General features: G+C 47.8%; 2 protein-coding genes across 4 annotated transcripts in view; both read right to left on the bottom strand.

The window, feature by feature from the left end:
• COLEC11 (collectin subfamily member 11) overlaps positions 1-6086 on the bottom strand; it is a 43366-nt gene extending 37280 nt beyond the window's left edge. Inside the window, exon 1 of one of the 2 annotated variants that reach the window (XM_003939424.4) lies at positions 5809-6086. The gene's annotated coding sequence lies outside the window, so the exon portion shown is untranslated. The remainder of the gene's footprint in view (positions 1-5808) is intronic. The other variant, XM_010350078.3, reaches the window with a different exon arrangement.
• A 12790-nt stretch (positions 6087-18876) lies between these two features.
• On the bottom strand, positions 18877-25041 carry RPS7 (ribosomal protein S7). Of its 2 annotated transcripts, none has more exons than XM_039462595.2 (7): positions 24942-25041; positions 24589-24672; positions 24386-24457; positions 23653-23796; positions 22825-22889; positions 19571-19721; positions 18877-18988 (listed from the first exon to the last, which is right to left on the bottom strand). In XM_039462595.2, the coding sequence occupies exons 2-7, from the start codon at positions 24661-24663 to the stop codon at positions 18911-18913; spliced, it is 585 nt and encodes a 194-aa protein (XP_039318529.1). In that variant the 5' UTR covers positions 24664-24672; positions 24942-25041; the 3' UTR covers positions 18877-18910. The 2 variants fall into 2 exon arrangements, with proteins under 2 accessions (XP_039318529.1, XP_074249655.1); XM_074393554.1 differs by lacking the exon at positions 24942-25041 and adding an exon at positions 24919-24932.
• Positions 25042-25314: the final 273 nt, after the last annotated feature.

The raw sequence follows: 25314 nt of genomic DNA, 5'->3' as shown, positions 1-25314 counted from the left end.
CTGTCTCAAACTCAAACACACACACACACGAAAGAAAAACAAAAGCTCAAAGTCACAAAAAGTAAAGCAATGAGCTTTGGCTACACCATGATGGTCCACATGCCAGCCTGTCACCGAAGGTCCTGCTCAAATCTCGGCTCCACTCCCACCACTCCAGGCCCCCCTGAGTGTGTGGAAACGGGTTAATTCAGAAACTGCCCACACCCCTCTTTATTCAAACATCCTGCAAGAATCCACAGGAATCGGAAGCAGATATGACTTCACAAAGGGCAGGCATAGGGAAGCCAGGAGGAAAGTGGGGGCTCCCAGCTCCCGCTGAGAAGGAGTGTGAGTGGGAGCCCACCCCATGGAGTGACACAGCCATCATGGGGCCCGGCATTGTCCTGTTGAGGCTCTCATCATTACTAACATTCATGATGGAAAATTTCAAATACACACAAAACCAGGACCATGAACCTCCATGTACCCGTCGCTCAGCTTCAGCAATTGACTATGCCTCCAGCTGCCATTTTTGATGCTCACTTGCTGGTTCATTCGGAGTTAATGTGTGTATACAGCTACAGGATCATGAGGCCTAACCACACAGCACACACTTGGGAGCGCACCTGCCTCGACAGCCCCAAAGACCCAGCCCCGCCCCCATCCACATGGCCTCCCCTGAGGGACGCCATCCCGAACATGAACTCCTCCTCTGGCAGGGTTTAAGGAGCATTCCTACATTATTTGTTCTTAAACCGTATTTGGTCAGGTTTGCTCGTTTTTGTTTTGGGGACAGAGCTGGAGGGCAATGTGTCATCTTGGCTCATTGCAGCCACAATTTCCTGGGCTCAGAGGATTCTCCCACCTCAGCCTCCCTAGTAGCTGAGACTACAGGCATGTGCCACCATGCCTGGCCAATCTTTGTCTTTTTTGTAGAGATGGGGGTCTCACCACGTTGCCCAGGCTGGTTTCGAACTCCTGGGCTGAAGTGATCTGCCTGTCTCGGCCTCCCAAGGTGCTGGGATTGCCACCACACCCAGCCTTGCTTGCTTTTGATAAGATATCACAGCACAGTATACATAGTCTTCAGTGCCTTTTTTACTCAACTTTATGTGGTTGTAGTGTATGGATTATCTAATCTTATGAAGGCAGAACGCATGCCACTGGCAGGTGCTGGAAGGAGAGGGAGGGTACAGCCGGTGGCGGGGAGCTCACCCTCATGACTGTGGGGCTGGCAGGCCAGCATTTGCCTTCCTGCGCCATGGAGGGGCCGTGGCTGAGGCCTCCCGGGACTTGGCATCCTGAAGGCCATGGGTGAGGGGCAGCCACATGTCTGCTGAACCACTTCCCAGTACCTTGGTCACACTGAAGGCCCTTTGCAAGCCTGTTCTTCTCTTAAAACAGAGATAGGAACAGCCGGGCACGGTGGCTCATGCCAGTAATCCTAGCACTTTGGGAGGCCGAGGCAGGTGGCTCATGAGGTCAGGATTTCGAGACCAGCCTCGCCAACATGGCAAAACCCCATCTCTACTAAAAATACAAAAATTAGCCAGGCTTGGTGGTATGTGCCTGTAATCCCAGCTACTCGGGAGGCTGAGGCAGGAGAATCACTTGTACCTGGGAGCGGAGGTTGCAGTGCGCCAAGATCATGCTACTGCACTCCAGCCTGGAGACAGAGTGAGACTCCGCCTCAAAAAAATAAAACAAAACAAAATCAAATAAAATGGAGCTAGGCTATTCTAAGGGATAGCAGAGGAAATTAACGCCTGTGGCACCATGACAGTGTGGCACATGGAAACGCTCGTCCAGTGGCAGCTACTGATCCTCCTGTGATTACACCCGTGGGCTCCCAGTCCAGGGAAAGGGCTGGAAGCTCCTCATCTGAGAACACCTGTGCCCTGCACAGTCCCTCTGTGTCGGTTCTCCCATGGAAGGGACACAGGGAGACCGTTTCCATCCAGTGCCATTCTGCAGTGCGGGGCATCATGCACCAGGTGAGGACCTGGCTTCTTCTGCAGAGTCCCTCGTAGAAATGGCCTGGTAAAGGGCCAGTTGCAGAATGTCCACTGAGTTGGAGAAAAATAACTCCCATCACTGCACAGAGATCTGCACCATCAGGCTCGCGCCACAGATGAGGAAGCCAAAGAAAAGAGACATTAAGAACGCTTCCCAGCATTGTGTGACTAGCGCGGGGTGAGGGTGGGGCTGAACGCCAGGGCTTCCCCTCACTGTGGCGGCTTTCCTCTTTCTCCCGGCTCTCAGCTCCCCACGCACCAAAGGAAGGGCCCCCCTTCCTCCTCCAGTCATGATTGCAAGGGACTTTTTAAAAATAGGGTTTGATGGAGAGAAAAGGAGCTCTTATACATTGTATACCAAATGTGGACACATAACTGATTTAATTCCCAAAACAACCTTGTACAATATTACAATTCCTCAATGCAATATGGAGAGGTGAACAATCAGCCCCAACTCCACCACCCAGCCATGCAACTGGGCACTCTGCCTCCAGCCTCCCTCCACACCCACCGCCTCCCTCCAGCTTCCTTCCACACCCACAGCCTCCCTCCAGCCTCCCCTCCACACCCACAGCCTCTCTCCACACCCACAGCCTCCCTCCAGCCTCCCCTCCACACCCCTCACCCACAGCCCATCTCCAGCCTCTTCTCCCCACATCCCTCACCTGCTGCTTCTGCCCACACCCTGCTCCCCTGTGCCCACGCGGATATTAGAATAAGGACGACTGAAAAGCAGAAACCCAGGATCCCACCAGCTGACTTCAATCCTCCACCTTCCTTCCTCGTTGGGTCCATGTGCAAGTGATTTGTGCAAGCTACAGCTTCTTAAAGGTCTCTGGCACTCAGACGCCCGCAGTTTAGCAGGCACCAAACTGAGTGAACGAATGAATGAGTGAATAAAGGAACAAACAACAGAAGCAAAGTTCACAATCGCATCGCAAATAGAGCCTCCTGCTCTTCCCTCACGGCGCTTCTGTGTTTGCAGAATCTTCATCATATCTAATGTCCACGCGGTTTTCCCAGGCAGACAGGCAGTCTGCAGACATGGGTTAGGCCCCTGCTCTCATTGTCCTAAAATTCCTAATAATCTTGAAATGGGCCAGGCTCAGTGGCTCACGCCTGTAATCCCAGCACTTTGGGGGGCCAAGGCGGGTGGATCACCTGAGGTCAGCAGTTCGAGACCAGCCTGGCCAACATGGTGACACCCCCATCTCTACTAAAAATATAAACATTAGCTGGTCATGGTGGCAGGCACCTGTCATCCCAGCTACTCAGGAGGCTCAGGCAAGAGAATCACTTGAAGCCGGGAGGTGGAAGCAGCAGCAAGCCGAGACTGCACCACTGCACTGCAACCTGGGTGACAGAGCGAGACTCCGTCCCCCAAACACGAAATCGATAAAGTGAAAATAGAAAGTAAAAAGGGCACCACACGGTTTGTGCCCGGCGTGCTGGTGCACTGAACTCCTAGGCATCGTCTACCCAGCTGCTGCCCGAGCAGCTCCTGAAAGCGGTGAGAAGCTGCTGCTCCCCGCCCACTCTGCGCACAGCAAGCCTCACTTCTTAGCGTTGGCAGGATGCAAACTGGGTTTAGACGTTTTTTTTCAATGTCTCAGGAATCGAAGGCTGGCATGGGAATTTCCTCTCTAGTTAGAAATGATTCTGTCCAGATAGAACCAGGTGTTCAGCAAGGCTTTTACCGCCCTCACACCGCAGAAGCCCTAAGAGTTCAGCAAAGGCTGGTCTCCATCTCCCAAGAGAAGGTAAGTAGGTGGTGGGAGAAACCTAGGGCAGCCGGGCCGGGCCTTCCCATGCCTTCTTCACTCACACTCACCCGCTGATCCCGGAGCAGCCAGGCCGGGCCTTCTCATGCCTTCTCTCACTTCATTCATCCACTGACCCCCAGAGCAGCCCCAGCCAGGATTTCTCGTGCCTTCCCTCGCTCCACTCATTCACTGACCCCGCTACCCATTCACAGGTTTCCTGTCCACTTTCCTGCGACAGGCCCCACCTAGACCTATGGGCACAGAGGAGGCCCAGGCCCTGCATCTGGTGCTCTCAGATGCACAGTAGGAGCCCAGGCAGGTGGTACAGAGTGAGAGCACCCAGGCCTCTGAAAGCGCCTCCACTTCCCAGAGGTCTCGCCCACTGCCTGCCTTCCCACAAGAGGAATTTCATTTATAAACGGAGAAGCCACGTCTCCTTCAGACCTCTCTAAGAACAGCATCCCAGCCCGGGCCTCAGACACTTAGACCCTCCCATCAATGGAAAAGGCAGAACTTGATAAGCCAGGGAGAGGGTGCTAAACATGGGATCCTGAGAAAAAAATTCATGTTAAAAATGACATAGACAATGGGGCTGGGTATGGTGGCTCATGCCTGTAATCCCAGCACTTTGAGGCCAAGGTGGGCGGATGACCTGAGGTCAAGAGTTCGAGACCAGCCTGGCCAACATGGTGAAACCTCCTCTCCAATAAAAATACAAAAATTAGCTGGGCGCTGTGGTGCATGCCTGTAATCCCAGCTACTCAGGAGGCTGAGGCAGGAGAATCGCTTGAGCCTGGGAGGTGGAGGTTGAGGTGAGCTGAGATCACGCCATTGCACCCCAGTCTGGGTAACAGAGCCAGACTACATCAGAAGAAAAAAGAAAGAAAGAAAGAGACAATGGGAAAAAATCATGACTTCAGTTGCTAAACAGGGTATTCTACATTTTCATTAAGTAGCCACAGCAACGTCCAGCCTCTTACAGGCACCACAAACACCTCCTGAGAACCACATCCCGAAGCATGGGGAGGCCCGTCTCACCGTGACTGCCCCAGCCCAGCCCCTGCAGCGTCTCCCTCCCTACAGTGGCAGTGTGCCCTCCTGGGCAGCTGGGATCCCACCCCACAACAGGACGAGCTCCTCCTAGCTTCCTACCAGGGGCACAGAGTCAGAAGGGACCCCTGCCCTCTCCTCGTCCCACAGCCATCAGCACATCGCTGCTGTGCTCTCTTCCCTGGCACATGGATTTTTCAAAATTCTAAATAAAATCGAGTAGCTGTGAAAGATTGGGGCACTGCTCTGCTTACCACAGGCAAAGTGTTTCCCATCAAGCCAAAATTCCAGCTACACACACATGATGGTTTTAAAGGTTCATCTCTAAAGTGAAAACTATCATATCACCCCAGCTCTAAACAGCCAGCCAGTGCCCAGTGCAAGGCACCCAGGCAGGAGGCGGCTGCTCCAGGAAACCTTCCTCCTTTCTGGTTTTGGAGACAGGAGGCCCCGACTTGGTTCGAGATGACCCCGTCTGAACTCAAAGTCCCTCCCTTCAACGTTGCCACTGCAAGACCCACCTGTCCCTCACCTCTCCGATCCCCGTTCCTGACCCCAACACAGAGCTGCTGGTCCCTGAGAGCGGTGGCGGCTGCTGTCTGCCTGACCCCTCAGACGCTGCACAGGAGCAATCGTCAGGCTGTGCGACCAAGTACTGCACTGAGGTTGGAATCAGCAAAGATGGCTTCGCCCTCTGGGTCTCCGGCTCTTTGAAATCTGCCACCCGGGAGGGTGACTCCAGCATCCAGTAACTCATCAGTCTGAACCCATCTCATCAATAGGCTCCATGAATTTCCGCCATGAACTAATCAAACTTTGGAACTCTGGTGCCAGATTTATTGAGATTCAATCTCTTGCCTGGATCTAGGAACAAATTCCCATCCTCCTCGCCCAGCCTGAGCCCACCTCATGCCCTGTTTGGACCCCCACCTGCCTCTCCTCTCCAGGGTCTCAGCACCTTCAAACCCTCAGCTGCAGTCCCAGGCAGCAGCATGTCCTACCTGAGCACACACTAGGCAAACGGGGCGTCCTGGCCGTCGCTGACCTTCGGGGACACTGCCCCGAGGCGCCTCATGGCTGCTATTTAGAGAGGCGGCAGCAGTCCCAGGCGCAGGGAGAAGCCTCGGCCTGGGCCATCAGACAGCCCAGCAAATCAGGCTGCCCGGCCAGCTGCAGCGTTATCTCCGGGCGGCTTCCTGTCTGCACTGCCTCCACCAGGGTCCTGCAGAGTGGCCTGCGGGGTGTGGGAACGCCAGGAACTCCCGGAGGCCGGCTTTGGGGAGGGCGCAGGACCTTCCGGGGGAGGCCCCTGTGACTCCCCAACCCAAACACCTCCATCCTGTTTCTTTGTTGGCTTTCTCTTTTTTCATTTTTTGAAAAAACAAGCATGACTGCTGTGGAAGTTCAGAAGAGTGACGCTCACCGCCTGGCACCGACCCGACAGCAGCCAGCGCAGCCGACTGACTTCCTCCCTCGTTCCTAGGGGACTTCGCTTCAAACGGCAGTAAGAGCTTGACCACGGCCTGGAGACCTGGCCCCAGGTGAGTCTGGAAACTCACTCCACGCATTTCAGTTTCATTCAAAGGCACATTTCATTTAATGCCAGAAACAAACCTTAGGGGCTGGACACACCCAGCTTCTGTTCAGCCTGAATTCTCCATGTCTTGGGGGATGGTGGAACCTTCTTTAAGAAAAAAATACAAATAAAATTACAATCGTAAGAAGCTAGGTTCAAAGGTGAATATTTATTTAGACTGAAAAATCATAAAATAAAAAGGTAAAAATAGAGAAACTCACTTTGGGAGGCCGAGGTGGGTGGATCACGAGGTAGAGAGATCGAGACCATCCTGGTCAACATGGTGAAACCCCGTCTCTACTAAAAATACAAAAAACTAGCTGGGTGTGGTGGCGCGTGCCTGTAATCCCAGCTACTTAGGAGGCTGAGGCAGGAGAATTGCCTGAGCCCAGGAGGCGGAGGTTGCGGTGAGCCGAGATCGCGCCATTGCACTCCAGCCTGGGTAACAAGAGCGAAACTCCGTCTAAAAAAAAAAAAAAAAATAGAGAAACTCCACACAAATCATAAAATCCAGGAAAAATAATGGATTCTTTATTTTAAATATATTATTAAAGCTATACATAATGAACCACTTCATGAAAACACAAACTATACAGCATGCCCAGTGTGAAACAGATAATTCAATAGCCCTATACCAAGGAAGGAAAATGAATTTGCAATTTAAACACTCCCCAGAAAGACATTTCAAGGCCAGATGGATTCACAGGAGAATCTACCAAACATTCAAAGAAAAATTAACACCAATTCTACACATCCTCTTCCAGAAAATAGAAGAGAAGGGAATATTTACCAATTCATTTATAAAGTTGATATTACCCTGATATCAAAACCAAAGTTAACAAAAAATCTATAGACCAATAACCCTCATGAATAGAGATGAGAAAATCCTTAATAAAATATTCACAAACAGAATTCAGCAATATAGAAGAAGATTTATAAACTCTGACCAAATGAGGTTTCATCCGGGAATGTGAGGCTATGTCAATATTCAGAGCTCCACTGATGCAACCCACCACACTAACAAGCTAACAAAGAAAATCCCATGTGTGTATCACAGCTGCAGAAACAGCATTTGGCCTAAGTCAACACCCTTTCATGATAAAAACTCTCAACTTGATAAAGACCATCTTTCATAAAAACTCTCATACTTGATAAAGTATGATGTTAGCAAAGCCACAGGTGACATCATACTTCATGGGCAAAAACAGAATATTTCCTTCCTGAGATCAAGACACAGCAGGGATGTCCACTCTCCCTCTTACTCAATGCAGTGCTAAAGTTCTAGGCACAACGGCAGGGCGCGGAGAGGAAATAAACAGCGCGTAGACTCAGAAACTGAAATAGAACTGTCCCTTGTTGCAGATGACATGGTTGTCTACTTAGAAAATCCCAGAGTCTACAAAAGAGCTCCTGGAAACTATTAAATCGGTGCAACAGGTGACAGGATACAAGGGAATCATTTAAAAACCAAGTAGATGGGCGCCGTAGCTCACACCTATAATCCCGGCACTTTGGGAGGCTGAGGTGTGCAGATTACCTGTGGTCAGGAGTTCGAGACCAGCCTGACCAACAAGCCAAAACCCTGTCTCTACTAAAAATACAAAAATCAGCCAGGCGTATTGGTACATGCCTGCAATCCCAGCTACTCAGGAGGTTGAGGCAGGAGAATCACTTGACTCCAGAAGACAGAGGTTGCAATGAGTTGAGGTCATGCCATTGCACTCCAGCCTGGGTAACAGAGTGAGACTCTGTCTCAAAATAAATAATAAAAGTAAGCTGTGAAAAACCAAGCAGATTTCTATAAAATAGTAATGAACTCATAGACACTAAAATTCAAAATAATATTTACAATTGCTTTAAAAAAGGAATACTTAGGTATAAATCTAACAAAACATATATAGAACTTATATGCTGAAAACTACAAAATGTTGCTGGAAAGCTCAAAAAAGATCTGAATAAACAGAGAGACACATCACATCGTCTTTATAGATGAGGAGACTCGTCCAGGCCCGGTGGCTCATGCCTGTAATCCCAGCACTTTGGGAGGCTGAAGTGGGAGGATCACTTGATTTCAGGAGTTCAAGACCAGCTTGGGCAACATGGTAAAACCCTGTCTCTAACAAAAACAATACAAAATTATCTGGGCCTAGTAGCATGGTCCCAGCTGCTCAGGAGGCTGAGGTGGGAGGATCACCTGAGCCTGGGAAGTGGATGTTGCAGTTGGCTGAGATTGTGCCGCTGCACCCCAGCCTGGGTGACAGAGTGGTATCCTGTTTCAAAAATAATAATAAAAATTTAAAAGTATAGTTTAGGAGATTCAACAGAGTAAAAAAATGTTGATTCTCCCCAAAATTAATACACAGTACAAGCTTAACACAACTTTTTAAAAAATATTTGAACACAACACAATTTCTATCAAAATCATAACAATCATCTTTGTATATATAGACAAGACTATTCTAAAATTTATATGAAAAGAGAAAGGAACTAGAATAGCTGAAACAATTTTGAAAAAGAATAAAGTAGGAGGAATCAATCTAGGCAATTCTAAGACATTACACAATGGAACAGAACAGAAACCCGGAAGTAGATCTTCACCTATACACTCAACTGCTTTTTCACAAAAGTACAAAAGCCACTCAACAGAGGGAAGATGGTGCATGCCAAACAGTGCCAGAGCCACTGGACATCCGCAGGCAAAAAAGATAACCCAATATAACCATCACGCAAAAAAGATAACCCAATATAACCATCACACAAAAGCTACCTCAGATAACCCCAACATAACCATCACACAAAAAAGATAACCCAACATAACCATCACACAAAAAAGATAATCCAATATAACCATCACACAAAAAAGATAATCCAATATAACCATCACACAAAAGCTATCTCAGATAATCCCAACATAACCATCACACAAAAAAGATAACCCAACATAACCATCACACAAAAAAGATAACCCAATATAACCATCATACAAAAAAGATAACCCCAATATAACCATCACACAAAAAAGATAACCCCAATATAACCATCACACAAAAAAGATAACCCCAATATAACCATCACACAAAAACGATAACCCAATATAACCATCACACAAAAGCTATCTCAGATAACCCCAATATAACCATCACACAAAAGCTATCTCAGATAACCCCAATATAACCATCACACAAAAAAGATAACCCAATATAACCATCATACAAAAGCTATCTCAGATAACCCCAACATAACTGTCACACAAAACCCATCTCATAACAGGTCATGGGCTTCAGCGCAAAATGTAAAGTCGCAAAACTTTTAGAAAAAAGCACAGAAAAAAAATCTTCAGGATCTAAGGCTCAGCAAACCATTCTTGGATATTCTAACATCAAAGTACAATCTCCAAAAGCAATAACTGATCAATTGAACTTCATCAAAATTAAAACCTTTTGCTCTGCAAATGATCGCATTAAGAAGATGCAAAGACAAGCTACAGGATGGGAGGAAGCTTAGTTTTTTTTGTTTGTTTGTCTGTTTGTTTTTTTGAGACGGAGTTTCACTCGTTACCCAGGCTGGAGTGCAATGGCACAATTTCGGCTCACCACAACCTCCGCCTCCTGGGTTCAGGCAATTCTCCTGCCTCAGCCTCCTGAGTAGCTGGGATTACAGGCACACGCCACCATGCCCAGCTAATTTTTTGTACTTTTAGTAGAGACGGGGTTTCACCTTGTTGACCAGGATGGTCTCGATCTCTTGACCTTGTGATCCACCCGCCTCGGCCTCCCAAAGTGCTGGGATTACAGGCGTGAGCCACCGCGCCCGGCCAGAAGCTTAGTTTTTAAAAAGCTGCCTGACAGCCCTTATGTTTTGGTTTTTGTTGACGGAGTCTCGCTCTGTTGCCCAGGCTGGAGTGCACTGGCACGACCTCAGCTCACTGTAACCTCCACCTCCCAGGTACAAGCAATTCTCATGCCTCAGCCTCCTGAGTAGCTGGAATTACGGGCGCCTGCCATCACTACCGGCTAATTTTTGTATTTTTAGTAGAGACGGAGTTTCACCATGTTGGCCAGGCTGGTCTCGAACTCCCAAAGTGCTAGGATTACAGGCATGAGCCACCGTCCCCGGCCCAGCCCTTATGATTCTATATTATTTGGCAGTATATTCTTTCATTGCCTGCTCCCATGAACACACATTTCTAAAGAAAGAACAGAAGGTGACTCAGTATTTGCTCCACCTTTCATGGCTATTTAAATTTTGTATTACTGGTAGCTTCAAAACAGTTTGCTTCAGCTCCACAAGCCTTTACCGGTAACGTCATGAGCATTTTCGGGTGGTTGCCACATTCAAGGAAGCCTCTGCCAGTTTTTTTTTTTCATATACGAAGTGTACGATTTCAGGCATTTCACCTTTTGGGGTTTGGTTTGTTTTGTGCAGGGTAACCCTAGTCTGAAATGACCACACCGCTGACCAAGTGTAGCTCATGACCTCTTCCTACGCCGTGAACCACTGAGCTTATCCAGCTGAAATCCAAAATCATCTAAGCCCGACTCCACTTCAGTGTGCTCTCCCACCCTTCAGACTCAGGGCACATTTGACAACGTGCAGGAGACATTTTTAGTTGTCACTACTGGGGAGATGGTACTGGCTTCTAGTGGCGAAAGCCAGCGATGCTGCCAAGCACCCACAATGCCTGCGATGGCCCCACAGCACCCAACGCTCCAGCCCTAAAAGCCAACGGTGCCACGGTGCGGAAACGCTGAGCCGGAGCCAAAGATGGCCGGGCCGCTTCGGCAGCACTCAGTGGGAGGCTGTGAGGGAGGACCAGACAGCGGCCTTCACTCACTGTGCTTGATACTTTCTTTGTGCTAACTGTATAAAAATATCTGACCACAGAACTCAATGCTAGGGCCCCCCCGCCGGATCTTGATGGCCTCGGGGTGAATCTGCCCCTCTGGTCTGAAGCAGGTGCGTGCCCACAGGCCCATCACTCCATGTCCTGTGGGCAGCCATCCTGCTGCCCGTGCGGGACGCAAACTGGGGTGAAGAGAACGGAACCGCGTGCAGAACCCGGTGCCAGCTGGGATCAGTTGCAATCACTCACAAATGGAGGCCTCGCAGCTACCCTCAGAGCAGGGCATCCTCACCCCCGTTCAGAGTTCAACAATGAGAGAGCTTGCCCAAGATCACAGTTCACAAAAAACGTGCCAGTCGGAGTCTGGGCCCCCGCGCTAAAGCTGCCCTTGTCACCGAGCAAGCCAGCGGGGCCCACATGGACTGTCGGGAGACCCGACCGCCCGGCTTCTGCTTCACATCTGATGTGGATGTTTTTCATTTGTTTCTGTGTTTCTGAAATATTAAAGGCTTTTTTTTAAATGCCAATAACCTGGTCATTACTCTTCAGTTACATAAATAAGTGATCATTTAACTTCCCATTTCAAGCAGACTACAGTGGAAGCCTGGTTAGACTATCAACCATGTTCACACCTGCACTGGGAACAGGGACCAGGCCCCCCCCACCAACCCCTGCCCGTCTCTTTTCCTCCCCTCCCCCGAAGGTTTTTCTTGAAAGCGTTTAAGTCGTGGCTGCTGGGAACAGCCTCTTGCCTAGTGAACCCTGACCCTCTCATGGAGCCAGTCCACGCCAGGGGCCAGGACAAGGCTCTGGTGCAAATCCCAACTCGTATTTACATTTCTCAGATAACTCAGAAATCTGCACAGCAGGAGCCGGATGAAAACCCTGCTTGTCTCTGGATGGGAATTCTCACTGGGGTCACACCGTACGTGCTGCCAAATCTCTGGGACAGTGTCCCATGAGGACATTAAAGGCGGCCACCTCTCCCCGTCCCCGAGTGCCCTGAGAGCGGAGCCCCGCTGGCCCCCCGCTTCAGCAGTGGGGCTGGGCCTCCATCCTCTTCTGGGCACTGCCCTCTCACCGTGCCACTCCAGCAGCACACGGCCGTCCAGCAGCACAGGCATGCCACCCGGAGCACAGCCTCACTGCATGGAAGCATGAGCTCAGGCAGGGCCTGTCACCACCGTATCACCAGAGACTATCAGGGAGTCAGCCATCAGAGGTCCTCAAACTCGAGCCTGCATCAGAATCAAGTGGAAAACTTCTTAAACACATCACCAGGCCCCACCCTATACCTGCCGATGGGATCCACTGCCATGGGGCCTGAGTGTTCTCATTTCTAACACTTCCCAAGCAACGCCAAGGCTGCTGAGCCTGGGACCTCATGTTGGGAACCACTGCCTACCTCAGGGGGCCCTTGTAAGGATTTGAGCTGATCCCTTTAAGAGTCTACCCCAGCACCTGACCCACATAGACAGATGCTCAGTGAATACACAGGAGTCGCTCTGGTGTCCCCAGACACCATCCCACTCGCCCCCACTGTCTGCCACACTAGACACTCCTGCTCCAGCACAGGCCTTGAAACTAAAAATCAAGTTAACCCCAGGCCAGGCATGGTGGCTCACGCCTGTAATTCTATCACTTGGGAGGCCAAGGAGGGAGGCTCACTTGAGCCCAGGAGTTCAAAATCAGCCTGGGCAACCTAGCAAGACCCCCGTCTTTACAAAAAAAAATTTAAAAAATTAGCTGGGCATGTGCCTGTAGTCCCAGCTACTCAGGAGGCTGAGGCGGGAGGATTGCTTGGGCTGGGAGTTTAAGGCTGCATTGGGCCATGATCGCATCTCTGCACTCCAGCCTGGAGACAGAGCAAGACTCTATAATCCCAGCACTTTGGGAGGCCGAGGCGGGCGGATCACGAGGTCAAGAGATCAAGACCATCCTGGCCAACATGGTGAAACCCTGTCTCAAAAAAAAAGAAAAGAAAAAGTAAAGTCTGTAACTGATTTGGTTTTCAAGGACAGGAAAACACTTTCAATCATCTTCACTAAGTGCCAAATACTCTGATAACTTGTCTATATTAACTGATTCTTTAAACTTGTATTACTTTAAGTCAGTGACTTTTAGAATTAGAGGGACCCTCAGACTCCGCTAGTGCAGGCCAACCCTTTCATCTCATAGTCGGAAGCCTGGGGTCCAGAGAGGCTGGTGCAGCTCGTCTGCAGGCCACAACCCAAACACAAGGAGGAACTCCCCACTCACCCGTCAAGCTCCCCCAGAGCTTCAGGTGAAGACTTAGCCACATCAGATCGAGACGTGGTCAGCGCTGCTCTCACATCCCTAAGTGGAATGCTCAGGTACTATTACAGGCTTGCAGAATGCCAGAGAGCACAGGAACACACCTGGCAGATGGTAAGGGAGTTCTGACAGAATGATTTAAAAACGGAGTAAGCAGTGATTTGCTCCACTTTCAAGAGGAAGCTCAGGCCATTTTAGATGCAGACAATAAACAGCATACTAACTTTAACGGGAGCCTCATTAAGTGTGTTATTGCAGAGCACGGCCTTGATTTTATCTGCATAGAATTTGAGTAAAAATGTAATTGCAAAAGAGGCATTCAGACTAATTTCATTGCAATCACTCACCCACTGTTGCTGCTATTGATTATAGTGAGAAAATTCAGTGGAGTTAAAGCATTTCATTTCTCTGGGTTTTTTTATTTTTGAGATGGATCGCTGTCACCAGCCTGGAGTGCAGTGGCGCAGTCTTGACTCACTGCAACCTCCAACTCCCTGGTTCAAGCGATTCTCCTGCCTCAGCCTCCCAAGTGGCTGGGATTACAGGCACGTGCCACCACACCCAGCTAATTTTTGCATTTTTAGTAGAGATTGGGTTTTTTTTGTTTGTTTGTTTGTTTTTGAGACAGAGTTTCACTCTTGTTACCCAGGCTGGAGTGCAATGGCGCGATCTCGGCTCACCGAAACCTCCGCCTCCTGGGTTCAGGCAATTCTCCTGCCTCAGCCTCCTGAGTAGCTGGGATCACAGGCACGCGCCACCATGCCCAGCTAATTTTTTGTATTTTTAGTAGAGACGTGGTTTCACCATGTTGACCAGGACGGTCTCGATCTCTTGACCTCGTGATTCACCCGCCTCGGCCTCCCAAAGTGCTGGGATTACAGGCTTGAGCCACTGCGCCCGGCGAGATTGGGTTTTACCTCAATCTCCTGACATCATGATCTGCCTGCCCCAGGCTCCCAAAGTGCTGGGACTACAGGCATGAGCCACTGCGCTGAGTTAAATAATTTCTAACAGCTCATCTAGCAGTTAACAGGAATCTTAGGAACCAGGACCGTCTCATCATTGAAATGACTTTCCCTAGACTGTGGTTGTATTGTACTGTTTTAAGTTTTAATAAAGATCAAGTCTAATACGTGTTCTAATATCTCAGTACCTAAAAAAATTCAAAATCATGTACTACTTAAGAAATGTGTCACTTTGTAAACCTTCACTAGTTCGTTTACTATGTTGCATGAATCACGGAGAAAAGGCTGGACTAATATAAATAGAAGGGAAAAGGAGGATTTTTAAAAACCACAATTACTTCCCGTAGCAATTGCATACACAGTCAAGCTTGCACGTTTACTACGTAATCTTTAACACAATCATGAAAAAGGTTACATTTACCTTTCAAAAATATTTGATAAGCTTTCTGGACAAAGTTTACTGATAAAAAAGTGTGCATGTTTAGCACACTAGTCCCCAAGCTGTTCTATTGTGGACCCCAAGTAAAACTTTGAGTGTCTCCAATGTGTAGTTATACAGACTGCACTACAGTACTAAAAGGGTATGTATATTATAAATACACAGAAGTTGGCTGGGCGTAGTGGCTCACGCCTGCAATTCCAGCACTTCAGGAAGCTGAGGCAGGCGGATCACCTGAGGTCAGGAGTTCGAAACCAGCCTGACCAACGTGGAGAAACCCTGTCTCTACTACAAATACAAAATTAGCTGGATGTGGCAGCGCATGTCTGTAATCCCAGCTACTCGGGAGGCTGAGGGAGAATCACTTGAACCCGGGAGGCAGAGGTTGCAGTGAACCAAGATCAGGCCATTGCACTCCATCCTGGGCAACAAAGAAAAACTCCATCTCGAAAAAAACAAAACAAAACAAAACAAAAAAAACAGACGTTTAAAATGAGTAAGAATAGTAATGATATCTAAGTGTTTTTGTTCACCGAGGTATTAATTTTAGTAAAAGCAATGATTGACTCAGTTTAGAAAACCATACTTTTATACTTTGATGTAACAATTTAAAATCTAGAACACATGGACACAGGGAGGGGAGCACTACACACGGGTCTGTTGGAGGGAAATAGGGGAGGGACAGCGAGGGGTGGGGAGTTGCAGGGGGATGGCATGGGGAGAAATGCCAGATATAGGTGAGGGAGAGGAAGGCAGCAAATCACACTGCCGTGTGTGTACCTATGCAACAATCTTGCATGTTCTTCACATGTACCCCAAAACCTAAAATGCAATTAAAAAAAAGAAAAAAAAAATCTAGGTGTAAGTTTGGCACTTGATTTTAACAATTATCACAGGTAAAAGGTTCCTAAGTAATATGTTTAGAATTTGCATGAAAATCTCCAGCAAAAAAGGGGTGAGAAAAGACGAAACAAGCTTAGCAGCCCATCAGCACCTGCTCAAGCTGGGCGCTGGGACGGAGACCCACCACTGATTCTGCTATTCTTTTGAACATGACCGAAAACTTGACTGAGTTTTTTTGTTTTTTTTAAAGACCCCTTACAAAGATAGATGCAAACAGAAGCATATTTTTTGGCTATGCTTCCTCTCTAGCAAATGTGCAAGTTTTTGTTCAAAATCAACCAAAATTTTCCATCTTTCTTGGTATTCTGGTCACCTTTGTTCTTGCAAAGTAATTGAAAGGGATTATTAATAGATTCGAAGCCAACTGAGACTCTTCATAAGCATCTTAAATAGGTAAGAATACCATTTCCAAGTGTTTATGTTACTGATACCTTACATGTCAATGTAACTTTCACCTAAAATGGAAGCATTTCCCAATGGACATCTTCGCATAAGCTCATTCCTTACACTAATTTCTAAAAACAATTGTTTTCTCACATAATGTCAAAGTTTTTTCTTTTCCTGGAGATGGATTTTTTAACGTCTACTAGGTATACTATTGATAGCCACTCACATCATAGGAAAATCAGAAAATTCAGAAGTTGTTTGTTCTTTTGGTACAGAGTCTCGCTTTTGCCACCCAGGCTGGGGTGCCGTGGCACAATCTCGGCTCACTGCAAACGCCACCTCCCGGGCTCAAGCGATTCTCCTCAGCCTCCTGAGTAGCTGGGATTACAGGCGCCTGCCACTACACTTGGATAATTTTTGTATTTTTAGTAGAGACAGAGTTTCACCATGTTGGCCAGGCTGGTTTTGAATTCCTGACCTCAGGTGATCCGCCCACCTCGGCCTCCCAAAGTGCTGGGATTACAGGCGTGAGCCACCGCGCCTGGCCCAGAACATTTTTTAAAAGGAAAATTCATGGCCAGGCATGGTGGCTCATGCCTATAATCCCAATACTCTGGGAGACTGAGGCAGGCAGATCACCAGAGGTCAGGAGCTTGAGACCAGCCTGACCAAAATGGAGAAACTGTCTCTACCAAAAATACAAAATTAGCTGGGTGTGGTGGCAGGCACCTGTAATCCCAGCTACTTGGGAGGCTGAGGCAAGAGAATCGCTTGAACCCGGGAGGCAGAGATTGCAGTGAGCCAAGCAAGATCGTGCCATTGCACTCCAGCCTGGGCAACAAGAGTGAAGGTCAGTCTCAAAGGAAAAAAAAAAAAAAAAAAAAGTGTAAATCTTGTTCCCTAAACCAGTGAATCTGTGAATGATACTGGCAAGCTTCACAACTTCCTCAGAGCCAAACTTTCAACCACCTAATCCAACCCAAAGACCCCTGTAACTGCTTCTATGTAATTGCAGTGTAAGCTGATAAAGCCAAGACTGAATTTGCTGGTCGGAGGTGAAGGTGCCTCCAAATTTAACACGTGCCATCCTCTGTAAGGTTAAAAGGATCATCTTCACGGCCCCTCTGAGGACTCTCAGCTTATTGAGCTGAGGCAAGTCCAGCTTAATGAAGGACATACTTAAAAACCTCTGGCACTAATTAGCTACTGCTTTGAAAAGAACTCTATTACAGAAATTTAATACATATCATGAAGTAGGTAATGTCACTTTATATGCCAGAAAACTGAGGCTAGCGTGGCAACACCAACAGAAAACTACTTAGGATTATGCTCAAGTAAAAATATGCATTACCCGCAGCAAATCAGATCAGTTCCCAGGTTTATGGCCACAAAAGCTGAAACGTTCCTGTTACCCTCCTCCAGCATTTTCTCAAGACCAATACGCTACATGAGATGGCAGGCATGAAGCCTCCCAAAAACCACTTAACACAGATGGCCAGGAAAGTGGGTGGAGCTCCGTGCTGGAAAAGGGTGAAAATAGGTCTGCAGAACCCGGGCCTAAGTAAACACCTCATTCCAGAGAAACCAAGGCAACCCCAAGGACCGAGGGACTACTGAGGATAAGGGGCCAACCTTGGTAACTGTTTGCAGGGGCACCTTCTTCACTCACCTACAAAGGCCTCAGCCAAGTATGAACACGAGCACTTGCCCAAGGTTTGAAGCAGCCAGTACGCCTGCGCCACGTTCATTCTGCCTCTGGGACAGCAGCAGGAGTCTGGCACTCACTTGCAAAATAGGAAAATACTATCATGTCCCCTCAAAGCCTCCCCGGAATTAGTCTACCTGAAGGAGTGATTTGATGCAAACGTGTTGTTTGCAGCTGTTCAGTAAGATTAATTCTTCACCCTATATAAGCAGGAAGGTAAGTTTTACGAGGTAATTTCAAAGCTTCTCCATACCTGAAAGCAACTCAGCAAAAAGCCGAAACAGGCAGTATTCTCAAGGCGTCTGCTGCACTCTACAAAGACCTGGTAGTCAGTCACCTAATGCTCCTCCACGGTCCCCACTTCAGAGCTTTCATTTCACCCAGTGCCTTCATTTGATGAACTGGAAAGCTAAGTTAGTGGGGAACTGCACTACTCAAGTCTACACACCATCTAGCAAATAACAAATCTGTTTATCAGATCCTTACATTTAACTTGCGAAAAGTCCATTTAACACCTAACATGGATTTACGTATTAAAAATTCAACGAATCTGAGGAGACGAGAAGTGGAGTTGTTGTTTAAAGAGTAGTTTCAGTTCTACAAGATGAAGAAGTTCCAGAGATCTGTTTCCCAACTTTGCAGATGTACTTAGGCTACTGAGTCATTAACTTAAAAATGGGTAAAACAGAAAATTTTACTTATATCACAGTAAAAAAAAGTGCCTGGTATATTTTTAGTTTGAACCATGCAGAAGTGCCGATACTCAGCTATTTCTGCGGTCTCATGTGATGACACCTGACGGCACATCCCGAACACAAGCAGAACCTCACAGACATCAAGCTTCCTCGCAGACACCCTCCTGCTGAAATCCTCCAGCCCACACAGGACGCTACTGGTACTGAAGACAGCTGTGCATATGTGAATTTGGAATTTTGAAAAACAAGCCTCAAACAGAGTACTGTGAATGTATTTTTTATTTAGTCATTCTGTTTACAATTGAAACTCTGGGAATTCAAAATTAACATCCTTGCCCGTGAGCTTCTTATAGACACCAGAAAAAGTTTCAACCTACAAGAAAAGAAAAAATTCATCACAAAACTTTGAAATATACACACTCAGTTTAAAACCTAATCATTTTGTGAAACTGTGTCCTCTATGGTTTTCCTCCTCAGCAACCAAGTACCGAGGATAAGGAATACTCAGGCCATGCACACAGAAGTCTTCCGACTGGGGACAAGCTCCTCTCCAATGTTACGTGACAGGACTCTACACCACTCTGCTCCTCTGCGCCACACGGACAAAGCCACCAGGGGACCCCAGCAGTCGTCCACATGGTTATGTCCTGATCAGTTATGACAACTGATACCATCATCATCACCCACCCCTAACTTACCAAGAATACACAGCCTATCTAAAAGACCACAGAATTGTTCTGCTTCCAAAAGGTACAGAGAATTTCAAGGGTTCAGTTCTTGAAATATCTCCATTTAAAACCTGACACATAATCCAAAGGACAGCAGGCTGAAGTGCGGGTGAAAAGAGCTGGCCCCGAGTGTACAGTCATTGCTCTGGGGGCGCATGAGGCAGGTTACACTACGGTCCGCTCTCACTGTGGCTGAACCTTTCCACGAGAACATGTTGATCTGTTACCTTGTGTTCCACATTGTTCTGCTGTGCTTTGTCCAAATGAACCTTTATGAGCCGGCTGCCATCCAGTTTCACGCGGATTCTCTTGCCCACAATTTCACTTGGGAAGACCAGGTCCTCAAGGATTGCATCGTGCACAGCTGTCAGTGTACGGCTAAAAGAATAGTTAAAAAGTAAGTAGCCTAGCAATGCCCACCCTCCAATTCGAGGGCACCTCTTAAATGAAAATGCAAATCCCAGATTCCTGAAGTCAAATTAACCCTTGTTTTCAAATAAGCTTGTTATACTTCATGTACCTAACTAAAGCCTTTGCCTACTTAGAATAGGGTAACAGCTTATTGATTTATTTTAAAAGCTTAGTCAATTTTAAATGTTACTCTGGGGTAAGCTACAAACTCACCAAGGCAATGAGTGACCATCTCAATGTGAGATTAGTGAGGCCTTTTATACATCTTCATTTTCACTTGTTTAATTTCTTAACCAAATCACTACAATAACCTTTTGCTCATCTCCAAAACCACCCCCCTTCCAATGTCAAGGTAATCTTTCTAAAAAACTGGTATGATCACGTAATTTACCTATAAAAGACCCTTCAAGAGCTCTCCTAGATAGACCTCCAAGATACCATCAGAACTCCTTGTTCTCTAGGATCAAATGAGGCAACATTCCATCCCAAGGCACTGTTCCATCACCAGCTCCAGGACAGCTGCCCCTCCTCGCTCATGAGGGTCTTTGATTTTCAACCCATCAGCGTCACAAAAACTGCCAGTGCACTCTTGCTCCTCATCTGAATATCTCTCTCTTTTTTTTTTTTTGAGACGGAGTTTCGCCCTTGTTACCCAGGCTGGAGTGCAATGGTGCGATCTCGGCTCACCGCAACCTCCGCCTCCTGGGCTCAGGCAATTCTCCTGCCTCAGCCTCCTGAGTAGCTGGGATTACAGGCACGCGCCACCATGCCCAGCTAATTTTTTGCACTTTTAGTAGAGACGGGGTTTCACCATGTTGACCAGGATGGTCTCGATCTCTCGACCTCGTGATCCACCCGCCTCGGCCTCCCAAAGTGCTGGGATTACAGGCTTGAGCCACCGCGCCCGGCATCTGAATATCTCTTACCAAGTTCAAAACCTACCTACTTGCTACCTAACAAATGAGTTTCAATTAACTGCAAGCTTTTAGGAGAGCTACCATGTACTATGAGATGGTTCTTAGCTTCGGCATTTATGGAGCTGCCTTGTACATGGCTATCTGTCTAGGTCTCACCCCACAGTAGCTAACAGTAACACTATAGTCTACTCATTTGTATTTCCTATCTGGCAGCGTCCATAAACACCATTAACATTTTCCGGTGGCTCTCAATTTTACTGCCACTATCTTAATGTTCCACAGCCACAAAGGGCAAAAACTGGAACAAAGTCCATTCCCCAAAGCCCTCATCACCTTTCAGAAAGCAAATAAATCAAGACAACTGGACTGTTCATTGCAAGTCATTAATTAAGCACATTCTTACAATATTAGGAAAGCACCCAATACGGAAACCAGATTTCAATGTTACCTACTACCTTTTTAAATGGGGAGCAATGGCACCACACGTCAACTACCACAAACCACAGGGACTGGCGCGCTTCAGAGGAAAACCCTGCTATACCCGAAACCTGGATCAGTTTCGGCACTTAACCTGAGTTAGGTAACGGTAGCTGTACGGAACAGGGAAAACAAATCTGCAAGTAGGAAGCCAGATTGGAAAAGTGGTAGATTCACTGTGACCTACCAACCAGGCTTAGTGTGAAAGAGGAAAGGCTTTCAATGTACATGCTGGATCACACTAGAAACACTGTGAAGCCTTTGTCTGAGAAAATTTGGAAAACACAGATTTGTACTGAGAGAGAACTAAAGCTACAGATTTGAGGGACAGTCCTTTAGCTGTGCAGAAAGCAAAGGGACTGGTTTTTTCCACCCCCCACCTTTTTTTTGAGACAATCTTGCTCTATCGCCCAGGCTAAAATGCAGTGGTGCTATCTCAGCTCACTGCAATCTCCACCTCCCTGGGTTTATTTTTACTTTTTTATTATTTTTTTTTATTTGGGCATACCAGCATCCAGATTGGGTTTAAGCAGTAATTATCCTGCCTCAGCCTCCTGAGTAATTGGGATTACAGGCACCCACCACCACACCCGGCTATTTTTGTATTTTTGGTAGAGCCAAAGTCTCACTATGTTGGTCAGGCTGGTCTTGAACTCCTGACCTCAGGTGATCCACCCACCTCAGCCTCCCAAAGTGCTGGGATCACAGGCATGAGCCACCGCGCCCAGCCGAAGTGGCTGTTTTTATACTCATTTCCTAACTCAGGTTCTCAGAACTAAGTTTCCAAAACGCTCTTTAAGTGTCATGATTTTTAAAAATTACATTTTCTAGGTCACAGAATTCCAGTTCTAGAAAACCTAGCACCCACCTTTCCACATACATAATACAATAAACACATTACCAGATTCCCAACACTTTCTATTTTCTAGTGGTTTTCAGAACCAGACTGAATTTTTTTTTAATCTTCTTAGCATTACTAGGTTTAGCTGCAATGAGCAAATACTCCAAGCCCAGACCAGTTTTCTCATCCACTGAGGACAGCAATACAAATTATACATTTCACAGGGTACAGGCGTAACGACAAGATTTGTTTTCTCGAACTCATCCCTAGGGAAGAGTCCCCAGGGATTTAATAGTTCCCATTTGTAAAACAATGTACAGAGACTAACAAAATATCAAAAGATCTAGTTAAAGACAAGTACCAATATTTGAGTTTATGCTATAACCTGTAAGTCAATCAGGTTCACATATCACTTCCATTGGCGTCTTCAACTGCAGTGATGTCACCAAAATCCACCTATGTTTTTCACTTCCAATCCACAGCAAAAACAAAAATCAAAGATAAATCCAAGCCCACGTCCACTATGTCTAGCAGGCTCCATCACACAGAATTAAAGTAATGATTTCCTTCTCATCATTCCTATCCTGTGCACAATCGGAGGAAATCATCTCATTTCGTGACAGCACCGACCTACTAGACATAAAATGACTCTGAGAATACATTTGTTTTACATCTAGAATTCTAAAACACATCACGTGCAACTATAGAGAAAACCAAATGCTGTTACTCAAAAATTCCCATTTGAGTATCTTCTGTTTTTATAAACTAAAACTTACACAAACTGAGTTGTTAATATGAGGGGTACAGACATTTCTGAAACCGCTAAAATACTCACCTCCTGGGACGCTTTTGTTTATTTTTTGTACGGCTTTTTCGAGTTGGCTTAGGCAGAATTCTCCTCTATAAAGCAAAAATTACCATATAACAAAATTAAGACCTTAAATTTACAAAAAACTAAAACTGTCAAACTGCTTTAAAAGCAAGAAGAGTGGCAGGGTAAGTTCAAAGTTCGAGAAAGCTGCACAACCTAGACCAAACAATCTACTGAGAAAATCCTTCTATGGAGTTACTTCCCGATTCTTGAATAACTCAGAATCCACAGCTTCTATTAATATGCCAGTGGTAAAAAAGCTCCCAGGTATGCCTTTCCCCATGCCTACTGAGCCAGAATAAATACTACTTTTCTTCCTGATCAATCCTAGCACTTCATTCCCCATAGACTTCAGTTCACGGCAAATCCAGATCTGAACTCTAACAGGTTTCTCAGACTGATCATCTCGGTAAGCAACACACCACACTTGCGAAATTTAATTTTAAATGCAGGAAATCATTTTTATAACTCAAAACACAGCAGACTGTCACTTTACAGATTTCTTGTTTCAACTCTTAGTTAAAAAGTATACTTTATCTTTCTTTTTAAAACTTCTTGTTTTTCTGTTTCTTGTAGACAGGGTTTCACCATGTTCCCAGGCTGGTCTGTAAAGTGATCCACCCGCCTCCACCTCCCATGAGCCCCCGCGCCCTGCCTGTACTTCATCTTTCTACCCAGTGCAATCAACTTACCTAAAAGGATTGTTTTCATGACTCCAACTACCAGTGCAGTCTAAACACAAGCAATTTTAGCCAAATTCAAGAACAGAAACGTTAACAGTAGAACTGATACCTGAGCGATAAAGACAACATGCTTCCCACTGAACTTTTTCTCCAATTCGCGTACTAGCCGGACTTGGATTTTCTGGAAAGATTTTAGTTGAGGAACAGGAACAAAGATTATGATAGCTTTCCGGCCACCACCAACTTCAATCTCCTAAGATAAAAAAAAAAAAAAACCCTTTGTTAACTGCTTCAGAAAGTAAAAAAACGCTGTGGTCACATCAGAGTCTAAGACCCCATCATCACCATCGCAGCTGCACTACAAACGCACACTAGTTCTGAGTTCACGTTCAGTGCAACCTTCGGAGATGTTCTCATCTCTCACCAATCTTCGTATTTCCTTATGCCAGGAAGACAGGAGAACGGGCAGGCCTGAGGTCAGTCACCGCCACCTGTGCGCGCCCGCACGCGGCCAAGTCCGCCTCCCAGGAGCTCCCCAAAGCTCTCTGCCGTACTTGTCATTCGGTCAGGGCCAGCAAGGTCCCGAACGGGCCCAGGCCCTCCCGGCGCCACGTTTCTCCCCTGCCTGCCCGCCGACAGCGACGGCTTCAAGTGCAGGCGACCTGCGACCCCACTCCCCGCGCCGGGGCGGCGTCACTCCCTAACACAGCGGAGCCTGAGTTCGGCTGAGGCGGCCGGGCGACAAGTCACCATCGACCGTAAGCCAAGGCAGGCGACAACCCTCGCAGGCGGCGCGGGGGACGCGCCGCGACCCCCCTCCCGCCGAGGGAGCCCCAGCTTACCTTGGCCGCCGTGATATTCAGCTCCCTGAGCTGAGCCTTGAGGTCCGAGTTCATCTCCAGCTCCAGAAGAGCCTGAGAAGCACACAGCAGCAGGGCCGGCCCTGAGCGCGCGCCCGAGCCCCCCGCGGCCCGCGCACACGCGGCCGCCCGCCCCCCCGCGCGGGGCGCCTCCGCCCACCCCGGACCTCGGGGAACCCTCTCACCTGGGAGATGCCGGACTCGAACTCATCTGGCTTCTCGCCATTGGGCTTCACGATCTTGGCGCTCGAACTGAACATGGCTTTCTCCTGGGAGAACAGGAGGCACAGCGGTCAGCGTGACGCGGCCGGGGCTGCAGGCGCCGCCGGCTCGCCCTCCTGCCCGCACCGCCCCGCACCGCACCCCGCTCCCCGGCCCGGCCCCGCTCGCCCCGCAGAAGCCATCGGAGGGCACAGGCCGGGTAATCGGCTGTATCTCCACCCGGGGAGCAAGGCCCGCCGCTCCCGGGCTGACTCCAGAAGGCGTTTTTTTCAACGGAGGCAAAAAAGTCCTACCCGACCGGTAACGACCAACGTACCTTGGTTGAGCGCCGACTTAGGAAAAGACTCAAACCTCGCGAGAGCACGTCAAAATCCGGCGGCGTAAGGGAAGAGGCGGAAACAGCGCGAGGAGAAAGGCGAGAACCGGAAAACCACTGAGAAGCGGTCGCAAGCTAGAGAGTCCCAGGAAGCGGCTCCGGGGACGAGTGTCTTGGTAACGCTCTTCCGTCCTAGGATCCGTAGTTTGGTGCCGTTCCCGAGCGTTCCGGTACCCGCTCCCAAGGTTCCTGTCTTCATTGTGGGTGGGCAGGCGGGAACCGGCCTCGTCCCAGCCCTGGTCCTGGGCGAGAGAAGGAGACCGAAGAACACCAACTCCGGCAACCGCCTGAGACGGGACGTTTAAAAAGGCTA

Source organism: Saimiri boliviensis, chromosome 1, assembly GCF_048565385.1.
Source record: "Saimiri boliviensis isolate mSaiBol1 chromosome 1, mSaiBol1.pri, whole genome shotgun sequence".
NCBI lineage: Eukaryota > Metazoa > Chordata > Mammalia > Primates > Cebidae > Saimiri > Saimiri boliviensis.
The sequence above is the reverse complement of the archived record's forward strand: the minus strand, read 5'-3'. Positions and strand labels throughout refer to the sequence as shown.